The sequence below is a fragment of the Melanotaenia boesemani genome, chromosome 15, assembly GCF_017639745.1.
Source record: "Melanotaenia boesemani isolate fMelBoe1 chromosome 15, fMelBoe1.pri, whole genome shotgun sequence".
Classification (NCBI taxonomy): Eukaryota; Metazoa; Chordata; class Actinopteri; order Atheriniformes; family Melanotaeniidae; genus Melanotaenia; species Melanotaenia boesemani.
Genome location: NC_055696.1, coordinates 17,684,985 through 17,703,705, shown reverse-complemented (window position 1 = coordinate 17,703,705; position 18,721 = coordinate 17,684,985). Strand labels below are relative to the sequence as shown.

General features: G+C 38.2%; 1 protein-coding gene across 6 annotated transcripts in view; it reads right to left on the bottom strand.

The window, feature by feature from the left end:
• The window catches only part of LOC121654158 (rap guanine nucleotide exchange factor 6-like), a 146,467-nt gene that overhangs the window by 46,604 nt on the left and 81,142 nt on the right, over nucleotides 1-18,721 (bottom strand). For all 6 annotated transcript variants that reach the window (XM_042008128.1, XM_042008130.1, XM_042008129.1 and 3 more), the window contains 2 exons: nucleotides 7,874-8,005; nucleotides 2,049-2,229 (listed from right to left, as the gene is read on the bottom strand). In XM_042008128.1, coding sequence (XP_041864062.1) covers nucleotides 2,049-2,229; nucleotides 7,874-8,005 — 313 coding nt within the window. The remainder of the gene's footprint in view (nucleotides 1-2,048; nucleotides 2,230-7,873; nucleotides 8,006-18,721) is intronic.

The window sequence follows — 18,721 nt, the reverse complement described above, 5'->3', positions numbered from 1 at the left end:
TTCACGGACTCCAATACAAAGAAACTCGCCTTCATGTTCACATGCTGTGCACCTCAAAAACAAATGCTGATATGTAGAGCTAAGGTTTTTCTTACACAACAAGATTTTAAGACAAAATTTGAGTGAATTTCATTTAGACTCAGACAGGAATTAATGTCACCATGGCAACCTGAATTGCCACTTGGATCTCGCAGCTGATGAACATCTAAAAAATGTCAGTCTAAAAAGCCATTTCTCTGTTTCCAAACACTTGGACATGTTCAGATTAAATTTTTTGGCAATTAGCCAGAGACAAAGGACAAAGGGTTTCTTGATTTTTCTCAAAATCCATCAAACAAATAACAAAGACATGCTGCATCTTAATTAAAATGTTACTGCTGAGAAACTTGGAACAACTTGTTCTTTTCTTTCTAATCCTCCTCTGTGCTGAAGCTGAGAACACAGTGACCTCTCTTCAATCTGCTCACTGTGCCGTCGGCCTCAGCTTCTTCCTTTTATTCAGCCTGCTGCTATCCTCTGCCTCTCCGTGTTCCTTCAACCCCTGTGAGTTTGATCACTTTTAACAGTTTAAAATAACAGATTGTCAGATGAGAAAAACACTGCATCATTAAAGTTACATTCAATTTGGAAAATGTTTATTACCAGTGAGTGGAAACCATAATGAAGGACTTAAAAGTGCCAACTTGGCTCAGATATGTTTTCCCCTCAGTTCCACTCTACATTATGCATTTTTACTGAAAGCGCTGGGACTGGAATGGCGAAGGCCACGAGAAGTTCAGCCACCCGGCAGGCACACAGCAGGTTAGGTCTTTACAACTCCCCCCAGCTCTCTGATGTGGTCACCTTCTCCTCCAGGACCCCATCAGGTCCCGCTAATGAGGCTGTCTCTCTGATTGCTGACTTAAAAATAGACTTCAGAAGGGCACTGTGGTTTAGACACCATTGCACTACCACCATTGGGGGTCTTTATGAGAGTGAGCTACTATCTCCCTTGTGTGTACTTTTTGAATGATTGATGGCCTAAAAATAGCAAGAGACATCTCAAGTCAGCCAAAGAGTGGAAGCAACATTACAAGACCGCTTTTTATTTTGGTTCAAGCAACTTCTAGTACGTAAAGGTTGTTAACCAGTAGTGCTACATGGGCTGTGCAAAAATGTGTGATCGCACCAGGGCACACACTTCGTTTGGCTTTATATACGACCTGCTACAGCCACATTTTCTAATACCACTAGCAGTGTTTCTTTGAGTTAAGATACTTAGAGATTATTCCAAAGAATTAAACTCTTTGTGGATACTTTTGTATGAGCCAGTTTCAGTTTAATGACCTCCTGTCATAAAGGACAAACCAGAGACGCTATCAGCACCAAAGATCACCTGGCACTGTGTTGCAGTTTGGGCCTTATATGTTAATTAAACTTGCAAAGAGTACACATGCAGGTTATCTCTGGGTTCTCGGGCATCTTCCCACCATCTTAAAATTAGTGATTCTAAACTGACTGTTGGAGTTGTTGTGCCTAGCTGTGACTCACTGAGTACTAAACCACAGTCTCTCGCCCAGTTGAAGCTGTGTTAGACTGGGAGAGATGGATATTCTTCCTATAACGAATATAAATGAAAGTAAGCAAAAGTTGGAGCTGCCCATCTTTTAGAACCAGGTTAGATGGGGCTAGGGTGACCCCAGCTGTTATTGGCTGTAATTACTGTTACTGTCTTTGAAGTTGGTGTGTGCCATATTTACACCCATCTACATAGTTATTGTTCTCGGTGTGGTGTAACTCTAACCCGGTGTAACTTTAGAAACTAAATGGATACGAGTGAGTTTAAAACATCTTTTTACCTGTAAAGCTAAATTAAAAATGCAGCAGCTTATCATGTGACCGTCAAGCTGACTTGATTACGAAAGCCTTGCATTTTTCAGTCATGCAAGGCCTCCCATCCACTGATTTAAGTGCATTGATGGCCATTTTTGTATTTCAAGGAAAACAATTAGCAATGAACGTTTCAAGTAAAAGTTAAACATGTAGCAGTGCAGGGGGGTTGCACTGACCGATGTCATCATCGTTACGGTCTGCTGGATCTTTTTCCAAACACTCTCGAACCAAGTCTCGGCCCAAAAGAGTGTCTGAAGCTCTCTCCAGGTCTTCATCTTCTTCCTCTTCTTCTTCACTGTCTACTGCAGCTTCTGGAAGTCCTGACAGGTCCACATCTCCCAGATCACTCTCTGTGGCCTGGAAAAAAAAGACACAGAGATCAGAGATGGTTTAGTAACAGAACTGAGAAGAAAATAAACCCAATTTTTTCAACATTGGCTGTGAAACCTCCCTTCCTAGAGATTTTTGTTAAATTTAATCACATTTGATTGATTTAAAACTGTGTAACTAAAAAAATGATTGTTTGCTTTTCAGAAAAATATGAATTATACTTAAGAGTCACTCAACAAGTGATCGTGTGAAACTACAGGACAAGAAATGAGCTCAAAAAGAAGACGGAGATACAAAAGAGATTTTTGTATTAAAAGGAACCAAATTCAAGATTCAACATTTATTGAATCAAACAGTTCTGTAATTTTTTGACAACTACAGTAAACCAGGACAACGCAAATTTCTTAAATTCTGTCTAAATGATGAATGCAGGAGGAAATGCTCAGAGAGGTGTAGTAGAAGTGAAATATGCCTTCTCTTTGCTCTGATCCTCAAAGGGCCTGATGATCTATTAAAGGTGTGAGTGTCCAAAACCATGTGCAAACTTGATAGCAACAGGAGTTTTCCTCATTCTTAAGACTATTGCATCCTGCTTTGTTATAAGGAATTAAATATGGCTATGAAATAAGAAAAACCTGCAATAAATATTGCGTTCAGCTTGGAGTGATATGTGTCTGAGATCAGCTCACATCAATTCAGCAGGCCTGGGTAAGGATGCTGCAGAGGCCGGGTGTCATTAAATATTCCGTAAACAGCTATTTAAAAATAAAAATATGGATGAAAAATATTTACTAGAACATAAAGACAATAACATCAATTCCTCTCATTTGTTTAGACTGATTAAATATTTTACTGTTAAGCAAATACTTGTCCAAATACTCTTTCTGTATCGCCATCGGGTCGAATTTCATTTAGCATTTGCAACCTTCCTGCTCTGCTTCTAAACTCAAAAACCATAACGCATGCTGATTCCTCATTTGAATACTGCTGTTTGTGCCTGTTATCAATATAGCAAACATTCCTAGTTGATCGGCCACAAATCATAAACAAGCAACACGTAAAATCTATTTGCGTGCGCACACTCTTTATCAGGAATCTTAGTAAATCAGGGTCATAATGTGCCAATTTCTAAGAGGACGTAATTAAATCAATGTTTTTAAAACTATGTTTTTACTGATAAACTATGATGACTTTTAAGGTTACTTCCTACAGAGAGTCTTTAATCTTACTTTGGAGTCTGAAAAGTAATTAAGGCACTCTGATTAGAGGATTAATGTAATTTTGGCTGCATTACTTGTGTTTTTGACCAATTGCAGCACTTTTTTCTTCCCTTCTGAACTGCACTTTATGTTTGAGAGGAATTCAAATGATCAAGTAATCAGTAGATTACTATAATTGGGAGTCTGGATTAACATAGTTTTCATTTATTCATATTTTCATTCACTGACGTGTGTTTTAACAACACATGTAAAACACATTCATGGAATGGAATATGTAAGAAAATGAAAGTAATTATAATACTAATAATTTTCTGTTTTTATTATGTAACCATGTTAATTTGCTGCTTTAAGAATTCACTGTCAGTATCAGAACAAGATTAAAGGAAAGCAACTCTTCCACTAAGACTTTAGGATGGAGACCTCACATGTTCTGTGGCAGCTGTAGCAGAGCAGCATGGAGAAGATTTAGATAGGATACGTTAGCTGTTGTAGCTGCTGGGAAAAAGTTAATGTCCTGGTCTAAATGCTAAAGGATGGACTCTTTAACGAGCGATGCAGTTGTGGTCTCAGATTCTCTGGAGATTTGGAAGACAGCCAAAAGGTTTTATAGGCTTTTCTGAGGCAAGGTGATTGAGCCCACAGTGCATCCCAAGTTCAGACACAGGTCCACTCTTGTTTTCATAAATTAGGTTGGACAAGCTATTTAGAAGACAACAGAAAGAGAGCAGCTGCTCAGCCTTTCCTTCTCCCAGCGCACCGGATGCAATTACTTTGGTCTAATAGATGTGAACAGACAAGCCAGACAGAATACTAAAGACAATTAAATATAAGTCCTCATCACACCGATGATTAATGACTTATGTAATGTATTAAATAATGACTTGCAATGATTTAATGAATTTGACTTTATTGATTCTTGAAGGAAATTTAGCTCATGGATTTATCAAGGCATCAATGTGAAGACAAAAACGAATGCAAAAAATTGCCCTTGACTCCAAACCTTTCTTAAAAATATTTCATAAAACAGCAGCATTTCTCTATATCATTTTCCTTATATCATTCCTTTTCACACACTTGCACTGACATATCTGTCCCACTGAGAGCACCAGTCATTCAAAAGAATTTGCCCTTTCAATCCCAAACCACTGAATTCAGAGCAACTTTGAGCTGGGAGGACATTTCTTATAGATAAGGGGCATCAGTTTAGCATTTTATAGAACCGCGGTGGGAGTATAGAGGAGTCAAAACCGCTGGAAAATTGTGCAAAATATTCAAGAGTTGCATATTAGCTTAATGCTATATACTCTAAATGTAAAACATCATTGGTTGTATATGTCCTCTATGTCTCTTTTCATAGTTCCAGTTAAAACAACTATTAAATGTTTTTTTTTCTGTCTACAGTTTTCGTTTTTTTTTGTTTGTTTTACTCTTTTTCATTCTTCTACAATGTTCAGCTCAATTAGCTTACTCTTAAAAGTTTTGTTTAAGTAAATATTGATAAATATTATTCAGGATAAATTAAATCTATACTATGTACCGGTATTAATACATTCTCTGCCAATGTTCCTTTTGCAATTTCTCCAAGTCATCCCAATCTGCACAACCTTTGGTGAGTTTTCCTCATCAAGTTTCATAAAATTCACTTTTTGCATAAACTTTTTCACAAACAGTCAGAACTATATCCCACTGCCACAACTCTTACCTTGGTGGAGGGAAAAAAAATAGCATAATTGTTTACATTCCTCCACAAAGCAAACCTCATTATTTGTGGCCAGCTGTGCCCACAGATCACATCACCTCATAAACAAGCTAATTAGCAAACTAACCTCACTGGCTCCCATAATGAAAGCTAACATGCTAACAGGCTAGTGTAAAAAAAGAACATTTTCTACATCACACACACACACACACACAAACAGGAAGAACCAACATAACAGTCGCTGCAAAGCTGTGTGAGGAACAGTGGAGGCTGAAAGAAAGGATTTTATGTAACTTTCTGTTTAAGTGAGGAGATTAAACAAGCTGAGGGATTTAAATGATTAGATGACTCGCTTATCATGCTCTCTTTTCTACGTTATTGATTTGAAGACATTTAAACGCCCTACGATTAAGAAAAGCCTTTTATTGCAAAGCACACAGAGTTGAATGCTCAGAAATGCCACAAAGAGGGTGATGCAGATACAAAAACGGAGAGTAGATTGTAGAGCACTCTTAGTTGGGAAATGAATGCAAGAAAATCAGCTTCAAATTGTGAAGGTTTTCACTTCTTTAGATTTGAATGTCTTGTGTCAGGCGATACGTTTGCTTATTTGAGTGTAAGCCTGGCCTTAGCTTACCCAAAAGTACAGAAGACTTTGACAATCTTTGTTTCTCAAGAAAACAAAAAAACAAAAAAGAGCTTTTGTCTTTGTCAGGTAGCTGTTGATTAACTTTAACAAAGTTGAATAACTGTCACTAATAAGGTTTAGTACTTTTGGGAGGAAGGCCTAAACAAGTGTTCAGGGTTGTGTAAACAGATTTAAAACAAGAACAAAAGTCTGGCATTTAATTGTGGAAGAGGATAAAACCTCTTAAGAGACTGATTTACAGATTCCTTGTAGAGGAATATACTTTATTATATTTGTTGTGTCCCATACAGTCATACTAAGACGTAACTCCGCACACAAGTCTGAACGAGCAACACATTGCTGGGCACACGCCTTGCACACACTAACAACAATATTCACATCGCCCACAGCCAAAAAGACTCTGGTCTACTTTTGGCTTTGCAAAGTATGGCATACCTATAATGCTTTGTTAATGTTTAGACAAACTTTTTGTTTGTTTGTTTTACAAATAATTGCAAACAATGCATAAAGCTTTCACTCCACAGGCACTAAAAGCAGAGCACAAACATTAACTCTACGGGGCGGTTAATGAGCAGATGGGGGGTCTAAATTCAAACATCATGCATCAACTGGAAGAAAATGGCCTTAATAGGCCAACATGAGTACAGAAAAAGAGAAGCACAATAATGTCCACTGCAGATAAAACAATCTGGTAGCACTACGTATATATAAGGGCATGCTTTTGAGGGAAAGTCCTAATTTACCCATTTTGCTGCTTAGTTTTAAAAATATTTCCAACCTGTGATGATACTCTCCTTCACTAAACTGATCCAGTGTCAAAGAAATAGTCCCAGGAGAAGGCAAACAAAAAGTTCAGGATTATAAAAGAACATGCCGTAGCAGCAAAAGCTTCTGGTAATTCTCGCATTTAGCAGAATGTCCCTGCAGAGACAGCCTTCAATGCCATCAACAATCAAAAGAAAAACAAAGCTGGGAGGCTCCAATTTTCCTTAGAAACGATTAAAAATTGTTTTCTAATATTTTGCCAACTTCTTCTTAAATTCTGTTAAAAACACCATTTTTTGTTTTGGCTTCCATACCAACAACTAAATCGGCAATTTTAAGCACTTCCAGCAGAACGATTTCTCAACATTAGATATCAATTTTCCTGCTGGACCGACAATTTAACAGCTCATACACCGATACTACAGGTAAAGATTGAAAGCTTGAAAGGTTAAGTTTATTTTCTACATGTGACCTTTAATCCGCAGCAGGAAGTTCAGAGGGAGAGGAATCACCAGGATGCACAGATGATGTGTAATAATTAGTGAGAAGAGAAGGATTATGTGGAGTAAAGGTGAGAGGTTGATTGATAAGCTACAGGTAAGTGGTAAAATTAAAACAAATCAAGAGTAACAAGATTACATATCAGAATTTTTTTTTCCCCCAGCAAACCACATGTGTATTAATGGACAGCTGACAGTTGGTTTGACACCAGATTAGACATGCTTCATTATTTATCACTATTCATATATTAATGGTGTCAAGGGGAGAGAAAAGCCATAATTTTTTATTCATCAAAAGATATTTTTATTCTGAGACAGACAAATTAAGCAAAAGATGTCACAGAAAAAAACTTATGCAACAACAACCTGGTTAAAGTTTAAAGATCATATTGATACCAGTGCTAAACATTAAAGGAGTCATCACCTGGAAATTGCACTTTTTCAAGTTAAAACATGTGTATTGGTGTTGGACTGAAGTGTTAACTTCCCTGAAAGCCGGTCGAGTTTTTCCGTCTGGGCTCTTTGTTCACAGCAGAACCGCCAACAAGGGTAAACTCTCGCAAACGCGTGATTTTGATTTGCTCCTGTGATTTCGTAACAGGAGGCTATTTGAATAAGTGAGCCCCTTTTCCACGCCTAAAGTCATGCTTTAAGTGTTTTAAAAAAATACTTAAAGACACTTAGAGGACAGTGGATGCATAAAAAATACCAGGTGATGACGCCTTTTAAGACGCTGTATGAATATGTGTGATGGAGTGATGGAGATTTTGCATTTTTGGGTCATCTGTGCAGTCTAATAAACACGAGGAATAATTTTTACAAGCGCAAAGGTACCCACCTGGTAAATATCCGACAGGCTGCTGCTCCCTGAATCACTTGCTATGCTGCATCCTGATTGGCTTGGAGCCATGTGCATCACCTGCTGGTGGGCGTGGTCTGTTAGGTGCATCTTATTGAGGTCAGCCGGAAGCTATTCAGACAAGAAGCAGAAAGGAGGAAGAAAAAAAGTGATCAAGATATTAGATTCAAAAGAGGCAGATACTTTCTCACATTCACTGTAAGACACATGAAAAAACAGACACAGGCACGCACACACAGGTACATGCACGCAAACAGCGGTTTCATCAGCTTGAAAGCCAGAGCTGGCACAGCTTGACATGCTGTACATCAGGATAATTAACACAAAGAGGTCAGAGCTGAAAATACTAAAGACTGCTATAAATAATCATCCAGTAAACACTGAAATGATTTCTGGTAAACTGTGAAGGTGGGAGGTGATGAACTGGTAAATCCTGCTGGCCTCATTATTACATAAGCAGCATATATGTGCATGGTTCATACATGTAGTCACACTTATCAATCTAAAACATTCAACAAAATAAAAATAAAAAAACAAAATAACTAAACATTTTAATGTAAACAATTAAACTTCTAAACAAAAAACAATTTTAAATGAAGTAAAGTCTGCACATTAGCAAAAAGAAATAAAAATGTAAATCCACCTTTTGTTATTATTTTATCACATTCTTAGTAAAATGCACATGTACATGAACACATGACAAACCAGTCCTGTGATTTCTAAGACCTGCAGCACTGCAATGGAAAAATGACCCGTAAGCATTGCACAAGTAATTAATAATAATAATAAAGCTAAATGATTGACAGAAACTATGTTTGATTATTTGGTTGGTTAAGAAAAACATATGCACCGCAAGCAGCCTAATCATTGGATACTTACATCTAGAGCCATGCTAGTACAATGGTTTCTGTCTATTTAAGCTTAGGAGTCGTCTCCTTCTGACAAATGTTGTCTTTTATCAAAAAATAATTTCATTTTTTTTATTTGAATTATTAATTAAAATCAGTGATAACATGATAGAAGTGTTATTTACCACCAACAGCAACACTGTTCTTTAAATGATCAGCAACTAAAACGCATCAGTAAAATAACTAAATATTTGTATTTAATCAAGAATTACTACACAAACTTAGTGAAGTCTAAACAATTTACATAGTTTACATTCATGTTATAAAGGGGAACTTTGCAGTTTGTTGAGTACACAGTAAGGTTTAGTACATTTTGCTGAACATACTGAAAGTATTTGCCAAGATTTTGCTAAATAGTAAATTTTTAATCAATACAAGTGTGTATGACTGAGTTAAATGGAAATCCTACAAGTCCATGTTTAAATGCTTCAGCACCATGGACAGAGAGAAAATGCTCTGACCCTGAAATAAACCCCCACTTCCAGTTTCCATCCTGCTGTAAACACACACACACACAGACACACACAAAGATGTATTCCACATTTTGCAAGCTGGTTTTCCTGATTTTGGCCACTTTTTAAGCAACTCCTCATCTATTCATAACGGTGATGATTAGTTTTCATCTTTCATTAAGTAAATATGAAAATCTCTGAATACAAAGTACAAAACACATCAATAGAAAGACATTCAGTAGAAATAAAGATGGTCAGCATCAATAGTCAAACACTGACTCTTTGAAGATGTGATGACAAAATGTTAAAGGCTCCAGAAGCTCTGCTAAGCTAAAATCCTGCAGCATTTCCATTGTGTTCCGGCAAAGGCCAGATCCAAGTTTTACTCAAAATGAACAAATAAATAATAAAACTAATAATGAGGCCAGAAAACTAAAATGCAGCCACTTAAATAGATTTTAAATTATGATTTAAGATACTAAAAATTAGGGCAGCCCATCATGAACAACTGTGTCTAGAACCACATCTGCTTCTTCTACAACCTTCAAATCTAAAGTCTCACCAGCTGGGATCTGGGCAAAGTCAGGGTGAGGGAAGACGTCCTCCTGCGACACCAAGACAACCTGCAGCACATCTCCTCCATCGCCACACCGGACAGCGCTGGCCGTCCAAACACGCACATAAACAGTCGTTTTAACACTCCAATCAGCAAAGTCACACCAAGCCAAACTGGGGCTTGGAAGCTGGCTGAGGCTGAGCGCAAACCACGGTGCCAACATGCAATATTAACGAAGTTGAGTCTGGGGGTTCTGCCCCCTCAGTGCTCTCTCCTAATAGGCCTGTTGTACCGTACATCCTCATCAGCACTTAAGCCCCTCTATCTTCAAACCCACAAGGGGAAAAAAAAACAGTATTGACGGGGGGATTTTAAAAAGTTCAATGGCTTGTTCTTAATGTGAGGTTTATTAATAAGCAGTAGTCAGGTTTATTAGTGCACAGATATCATATAAACAACATCAAGAAACAGATGTACGCAGATTTGACTACATTCACGTTTTTATCATTAAAGTTTTACTGTAAAATCTAAATATAAAAAAAAACATTTTCAGCCTTAATTCTCCAGCAAGCTGCTCTATAGATAATATATAGTTTTCTAATTAAACAAAATATGTTTTGCATTGATTTATGTAAGTTAACAATACCACAATGTAAATAACGCTATTAAAATCGTAATAGTGCTTAAACAGCAGGATTTGTATCTTAAAAGTGTGCTACTGCAACATTTACATACACGTAATGACTCTGAAATGAAGTGCAAGTCCTGACCGGAGGAGCATTTGAGTAAAATCCATTTCCTATTAAGTACAGCATTGTAATATATTGTGTGATTCAAACATCGACCAGTAGACAACACGCATTCTTAACACGGCTGGTTTTATCGACCGAATTACACAAAATAGCACCTATACGCAACCCTCCACTCGCAGTCCTGATGCTTGTTGTTGACCAACAACCTTCATTGGAAGTTTACTGTGTTTGTTTGTGAATGAGAAGTGGCAGAAAAAAGCAGGAGAAAGGACAGAGAATGATTACTAATTTCATCAGACTTAAATACATATTGATTTTTGTATGATGGAGGAGGTATGAGGCATCCTATGTTCATTAAATATGATCACAAGAATTCACAGGGACAGACTCTGAATCAGGTCCGTGTTTCAAACACAGAAGAAAAACAGAAACAGGAGGTTTAAAAAATATTACATCTATCACTCATCCTCTATGTGGTCGACCGGTTGTAGCAGTGGAAACCTTTAAATTATAAGACATTTAGTTGTACAATAACAGAATAATCAGCCATCAGGACTGAGTCTTTTGGGTCATATTAAAATATCTTAATATTTAAATTTAAGAGACAAAAATTCACAGTCCTCATTTAACATTACAAAACATCCTCAAAAGCTCATTTAATTAACTTGTTTTCTCCTCGTGCGGAAAGTGTTCAAGACGATGATTGTAGAAGTGATTTAGATGGAAAGAAGAGGTATATATCACAGACTTTAGAGGTGAGGTTAAAGTTCTGTGTCATGCTGTGAGAGAAGTTAAAGACACGCTTATCCCCCATTACAACCCAATGTTTTTGAGGTGGCTGATGGTAAAAACATCTACTAAATTATCTACTAATACAGATTAGTCTGATAATCCACCAGCTATGCTTAAAATAAGTGAAAGAAAGGGGGATATTTAACACAATAAAATCCCAAGAAGACTCTGCAAGAGCAGCTGTGACATCCTACACTGCTACCCAACAGGCTGCAGGGCAAAAACAAACTAAATAAAAACAAATTTGGATAAAAGTTGAATGGAAGAACAGAGGATGATGGCAGAGTGGTGAGTACATGAGAATGTACAAGATGGCATGGAGGAATCTAGCAAAGTGGGAAGTGAAGGTCTCATGGCTCCTATTCACACCACAGACTTAATCCTGCTCTAATCCCCCACTTTTCCTCTCCCAGCAGGCCAAACCAGGGGTTGTGGGTGGGGTGAGAGGGGTCTCCCATTTTCCTCATGCATTAAGGATGAGAGCTAGGAGATTAAATATAAATGTGTGAGGTTCCTTCAGCTGTAGAACTCTATCATGTCAAAGAGTGGGCACAATTATAGAAGCAGTGGGCTTTCACTGCTGCAGGAGTCTGATTTACTCCAGAGAAATGAACCTATCATCTGTTGTAATGAGAGGCTAACAGAAATTTGGTTTAAGTAAGATGCAGCAGCTAAAGATGGAGCGAATCAACGAGGATCAAGGCCTGGAGGTAGATAAATATCCAGTTAATACAAGCTTAGCTGCTTAAAAATAAAACTATAGGTCAAAAGAATACAGCTGGATCATACGATTCGTTATGACATGAGGTTAAAACTGGTTTGTATTCACACCAGCATTTTCAATATGTGTAAATGTATGTGGATGAATAACAACATTCAAATAGCAGCTCTGCATTATAATTAGTTTTTCTGTTAACCAGCTCTAGTCCCTGCAACCAAAACAAACCTGCTATAACAAATAAGTTTGATTTGGAAAACCTGCTTTTGCAGCAGTTTTAAGAATGTGATTAACTAACTGAATGCTCCGTTCTACCAATTTCCTTAGTGGAGAGATGGACTCTTAAAAGCCAGATTTGCCATTTAGCTGCACAGAACACTGACCGGTTTGTCTAAATGCATTATGTTGCTGGGATAATCTTCAATGCATTGTTGGTCAATGAAGTAGTTGGTTTGAGGAACCTGAAGGGACAAAAATACTGAAAAAAAAAGAGAATGAAATGAGGATGGCGCAAAAAAATACATTTGTCACCAAAAACGAGTCATTGCATCAGTTTTCAGACTCTACAGCGTTTTACATAGGAGTTGTTTGCTTGTAAACTCCGAATTTAATAATGAATTAGCAGGAAACACCTGAGATTTTACTAAATAGCCACAAAACAGAGACAAAAAGAGTCTTGCACGTGGTTAGATACATACTGTTCATTACAGGAGAGACCAAGAGGATTTGAGAGAGGCTATATGGCCAACGATGGAGCCTAGATAAGCACACACACTAAGGCATGCACACTAAATGACATGCAGAGATAGACAGGAAAAATGAGTACAACATATTTCAATGAATAATAAAAAGGATAAATGAATCGTCTCAGTAATTAAAATATGATGCAGTTGATGAATCCTGATAAGGGCGATAATTAAAGCAGGTACAATAAACAAAGAAAAACAAAGCATGATGAATATTTTAAGACAACTGTGATGTATATTTTAACAGTAAACATAATAGCTATATCAAGCTAGTTTTCTTTTTTTTTTTTTGGAAAATGGCAATCAGCAGGGAAATTTTGTTTACACAGTAAAGAGTGTTTTTTTTTTTTAAAAAGAAGGTATATTTTTATTTGTCATGAAAAGATGAAAGAACACAAGAAAGAGAGCTGTCAGCTCTAAAAAAGATGCACCATTCAAGATCGACGTATGGGAGAATCTGGCAACCAAAAACACAAAGAAATGCACACTTCACCCAACTAATATCCTGTGTCATAACATTTTTACGATAATGTATCAAGATGGGGCACAAGGCCCAGAGTCAAGTATCATAAATCCACCTCCGGCAATCAAGCTGCCAGCTCATTTCTACTGCCTTGCTTTTCTGCTAGTAGCAGCTCTAAGATCCTCTGAGCTGAGCAAATACAGCCACGGTGATGAAAACTGAGGTCACTGTCGGGGTACCTGACATTAACACCGCTGGCCTGTAGATGTCAGCAGTGACGAACTGACTTGACATGACCTGAGAAGTACAGCCGAGCTGAACCACCATCAATGTCAGCTGAAAAGTGCGAGTAGAACTTCACACATGCTTGTATGTGTGGGTCTTAAAACAACAATGGATGCTCTTTTTAGATTGGACAGAATAAAAGTGGTGAATATTAAATCAGATTTTTTTTTTATTTATTAAAAAAAAAAAAGGTAAATTCTATGCTGGGATTCCCCCTGCTTATGGATTTAGTACATAATTACACATTTATAGGAGATTTAGCTGGAGAATGTCCTCAGGCATCACAGATGACACTATGTTGATTTCTGCAGCAGGTTGTTAACCCAGAAACCACATCACAGATAGCAGCAGTGCACCTCTACACAGGAGAACAATGCAGCTACTGTCTCACAGCACCAATGAGTTAGTCTGTCTTTGATATAGCACTTAACTTAGTGCATGAATCTGATTTCCGCTGGTTTTCTGAAACTATCTGCTCTGTTTCTCTGCATTATCTCTTCTCGACCCATCTCGCCTTCATGGTAATTAACTCTGTCTCTGTCTATCTCCCTCCACTCTACAGCTCCCCTGTCACTACTGTGCTCTGTTTCTGTCACCTTCTCATTTGACTTTAACCCATTTCTGTCTCTTTTTAAGGTGTCCTCCCGTTTCTTTCTTTTCTTTCCTTTTAACAAAATGTTCATTTTGAATCGAAGAGAGCTAGAATGAATAAAATAACTGCAAGGAGGCTCATCACGATAGCTAGGTGTACATGGGCTCTGATGTCTGAAAATGGCCACACAGTCACACAAACACACACACAAGGCTCCAGATTTAGCCCTGTAGTCCTGGAGAAAGCTTTGATCAATCCAGGTCACTTTTGGCTCTAATGTCTTAAGCCATGGACAGCGTCAGGAAAAGCATACAGAGACAATAATGCATGTACACACAAGTTAACAAACACACATTTGTGAAGAGACAAGCCCACAACAACAAGTACAAAGACAAACTCATGCAAACCAACACATGTGAAAGCTGTATGCACTTGTTCAGCAGAGTTGAGCTCACTGAGCAGGCTTAGCACTCGAACATGCGCCACTCCATTACTGGCAAGTTCTCAGCCGGTTGGATTAAGATACAGAGCAGGAGGACAGATGGAGATGGACAGAAAATAAAGGCACCTGGGGTGAATTTGACTGACAGAGACAAAGGAAGAGTTGGCTTAAAAAGAAGAGTGAAAGTGTGTGTGTGTGTGTGTGTGTGTGTGTGTGTGTGTGTGTGTGTGTGTGTGTGTGTGTGTGTGTGTGTGTGTGTGTGTGTGTGAGAAAGAGCTCAGAAAATAATAAAATAGATAGGACTGACAGTATGGGGTGGAATGAGGATGAAGTGAAAGTGAGGCAGAAGATGAAGATAAAAAGTCTCCAATATTCTCTCAAGATTCCAATTTTTCCTCAGCTCGGACTACCATATCTGTGTGTGTGTGTGTGTACCAGCTGGAGCAATGGGAGATGTACTGAATTGAAGCTGAAATTGGAGGTGACAACTGCAAAGACAGACATGTAACAGAGAGGGGAGGGAGGGAGAGACAGAGTACTGCTGGAGTTAGCTGGGGACCACATGAGGAGATCATGACTCTAATGCTGTCAAGCAGAGAAGACGGTGTGTGTATCCACAAATCACATGCACTCTCTCTTGCTCACAAACACACTTTGCTGAGTTTCTCACAGTGGCAGTATTTCATCTCCACCAAGACATTTTTTCCCCTCACAACTTGGATCTAATTTGCAACAAAAAAATCTTTAACAAAAATCAAAGTGCAATGCGTCACCACTGCTTCGCATTACTTGTTAATCGATTCTGCTGCTCTGCAAATTAAGACTCCAGGAAAAATGGAGAGAAAAACACCATGTGAGTCTGATCACACTCAGAAAACCTCTTAGTTTAATAAAAACTATTGTCAGCCTAAAATCAGTGTGATGCTTCTGTTTATACCCACATCTGTCTTCAGCTCAGGAGAATCAAAGTTTAGTGGGTTGAGCCCCAGTTCATTCAGTCCACATGTTGAAGTCTTCCTGAGGAACACACTGAATTGGTGTGTGTGACAGAAATAAAATTACACGTATGTAATCAAAAAGCCTGTCATGCATGTGAGAGGTAAACAAGAATAAATAGATTCCATCTAAGATTTACACTGTTTTATATCATAGTTATACTGATTTAATATACTATAACAGAGTTTAAAATATGTGGGCACTTTGAAAGCTCTAGAGGCTTGGCAGTGTGACGGCTACCCAACAACAAACAGGCCACTTTGACCTCAATTTGTTGCATCAACTTCTACCTAACTTTAGAAAAATGCACTTTTCCGTTAGCAAAGGAACTAACGGTGCAAAATGCTTCACAACAAAGGAAATGCACAGTTGCTGCGACGCACAACATCAATATTGCAAAAACAATTTTAATATTTTAGTCATTTTGATTTGAAACAGGTGTTTTAATGAGGGCAGCCACAGAGAGAAAGTGCCCCTTCTCTGCAGCTGTTGTTAATACACCTTGTGTTAGCACTATTTAGTAAATATTTGTTTATATATTATAAGCAATATCATGATTGCAATATTCAACAATGACATTGTGTATTGCATATTTTCCTAATCTAATTGCCCTACTATAAATTCAAAGTATCTTTTTTTATCCTTTTACTGATTTAAATAAGTAGTTGTTTTTTTTTTTTTTGTTTTTTTGCAATAACTAAGCAAATTGAGAGCAGCCATACCTTTGTCTTATGCACAAGTCAAAACAATTAGATTTTTCTCTTATTTTTATCCTATAATTTATTTTCAGCAACATGTGCTAAAATGTTTTGGAAAAGAAATGATGCACTAATAGTAGGATTCTGGAAATCGGACAAAACTTTTTTTCTCCTTTTTTTAAAAAAAAAAAAAAAAAAAAAAATTTGATAGAAAATTTTCCTAGAAACAAATGAACCCCAAATATTTATTTATTTATTTTTGTTTAATTATCTCAGTTGGGAGAATAAACTTCCCCCTGTGACTTGGCAGGCTCTGGTTAGTGAAGCACAAGGTTCAACAATAATTGGCTGGCAAGTTCCTGGCCTGGACAGACACTAGCTGGCAACTCTCTGCAGTGGATCAACGGCCATTAGTTGGCAGTTTCAAGGCTGTGCTTTGCCAGTATTGTGACAGACTGGATGCAGAACAGCATCAGCGCTGCCAAAGGCCTCTGACTTTTGCCCCAGTTGTTTGACGTTGGAAAGAGACAAAGAGTATGCAAAAGATCAACAGAATATAAAGAAAAAGAGAGACAGGCAGGGAGGAGGGTTTTGTGCTTATGCGATGTTTATGTCTTCATTATGCATCAGATGCTCACACAGGTCCTAAAATCCTGAACATATAACAGCACCACCAAACGCAGAGATAAACCCTCAAACATTGGTTATCGTATGTGTCTAAGAATTTTTCTTCAAGTGGCAAAATATTAAATATCAGGGTCAGAAGCAATGATATAAAAGCCTCCCTCCATCTGAATAAAAGCCATTGGTGTGGATTTTCTTGGTGAGTAATGATTAAATCGGCTGAATTCTCATTCATCCCAGACTATGTTTACAACTCACTCAGTCGTCTGGCAGCCTCCATGGCGAAAATAAGTAATTGGCACACATCGGCACCCCTGAAGAGACGAGTATTCTTCACTGGAGGACTGAAAATTACAGCCAGGCTTAAGAGGAAATTCCTTTCAGGTGGCATCTAGAGTGAGTGTTTGTGTGTGCATGTGTGTGTGCTAGGCAGCAGGTAGCAGGCAGTAGTTGCTGCTGGAAAGTGTTAGTTGTTTCAAAGAAATATGCAATCTGTTACTATCTGTCGGCCCTCCGCCTCCACACCCAGCAACACCTGGATGAGAGTTTTTTCTTTAATAAAGAAGCAGAATGAATCTCGATTTAAACACCTGTGCATTACACAATTTTTGAAGGTGAATTCATTGGGACAGTCAACAAGATTTAGTAAGAATAAGGTTTTTTATTCTTTTTCTGAGAAATAGTTCCCATCTGCATCCTTTTCCCTTCATTTATCCTGGTGCTAAATAAAGGCTATTCCTTGCATTGAACAGGTTGATTTAGGGTCAACTAAAAGGATGGTACTGTTGCAGCTTCAGTGCTGCTCCAGTATTTAAACCATGCATCCTCTGTAGGGTGGGCTTGAATATGCAGCTTGTGAGTCATGAATAACATCTTACTAACGAGTATTACGAGGATTTAAAGCCCAGATCCGTTTGTAAACTAAGTCTCTGAGGTGAAACGCAAGTCTTATGAAATGTTCAATGTGTGTATTTGTCTGTCTGCCCAAACCTTCTTTTGTTCTATTACTGTGTGTATTTGTGAGACTGTGTGTGTCAGGAAGCTACAAGGCGTCTCTGTCTGAGCCCCTGAGGAAGGTGGGCCATGGCCAGGTCTGCCGGATGCAGAAGGGAAGGGAAAACACCCAGCTCTGGTACAGATACAAACACATGTGCTTACACACATGAAAAAAAAAAAAAACAAATGCAAATACACACATTGATACATACAGACGCAAACAGCGTAGTACCTCCTGGCTCCAATCTGCTAACAGATGCTTCCTGCCCTGCAGCCCAATCCACAGAGCTGCACACATCGTGTCCCTGGCACCCCTACAGGTTGACCCAGGGGCCGGTTGGAGGGGGCAGCTCCACCCTGTGGTTCCCTATGTGGTGTTTTTGTTAATGTTGGATCCTGTTCCACTCTGTTGGCCCACTCACCTCAGCCAAGACAGAGCTAACTGCAACTCTGGCACCGCGGCCGGGCAGGCAAGCCCGGAAATTAACTTTTTTTTCTAATTAATCCTGAGCTCCAAATATTTAGTAGATGTTTTTAATATTTAGATAAACAAAAATGTTAGTCAGTGCAACTGCTGGATTAAGTGAATTGCAGCTAATACGGTTTAAAAAGGTTATTTCCAGGACAGTATGAATTTGAAATCATGCTGCTCCTGACGTACCACACAGACGAGCCAGAGATGTCAGCTTGTATTTAAAAAGTAGTTTCTAAGTATTTGTATGTAGTTGCTTTATGTGAATGAAAATAAATTGGAAATAAAATACGCAAATGTCATGTGTCCTTAATCCACACTTGATACTCTAGAGA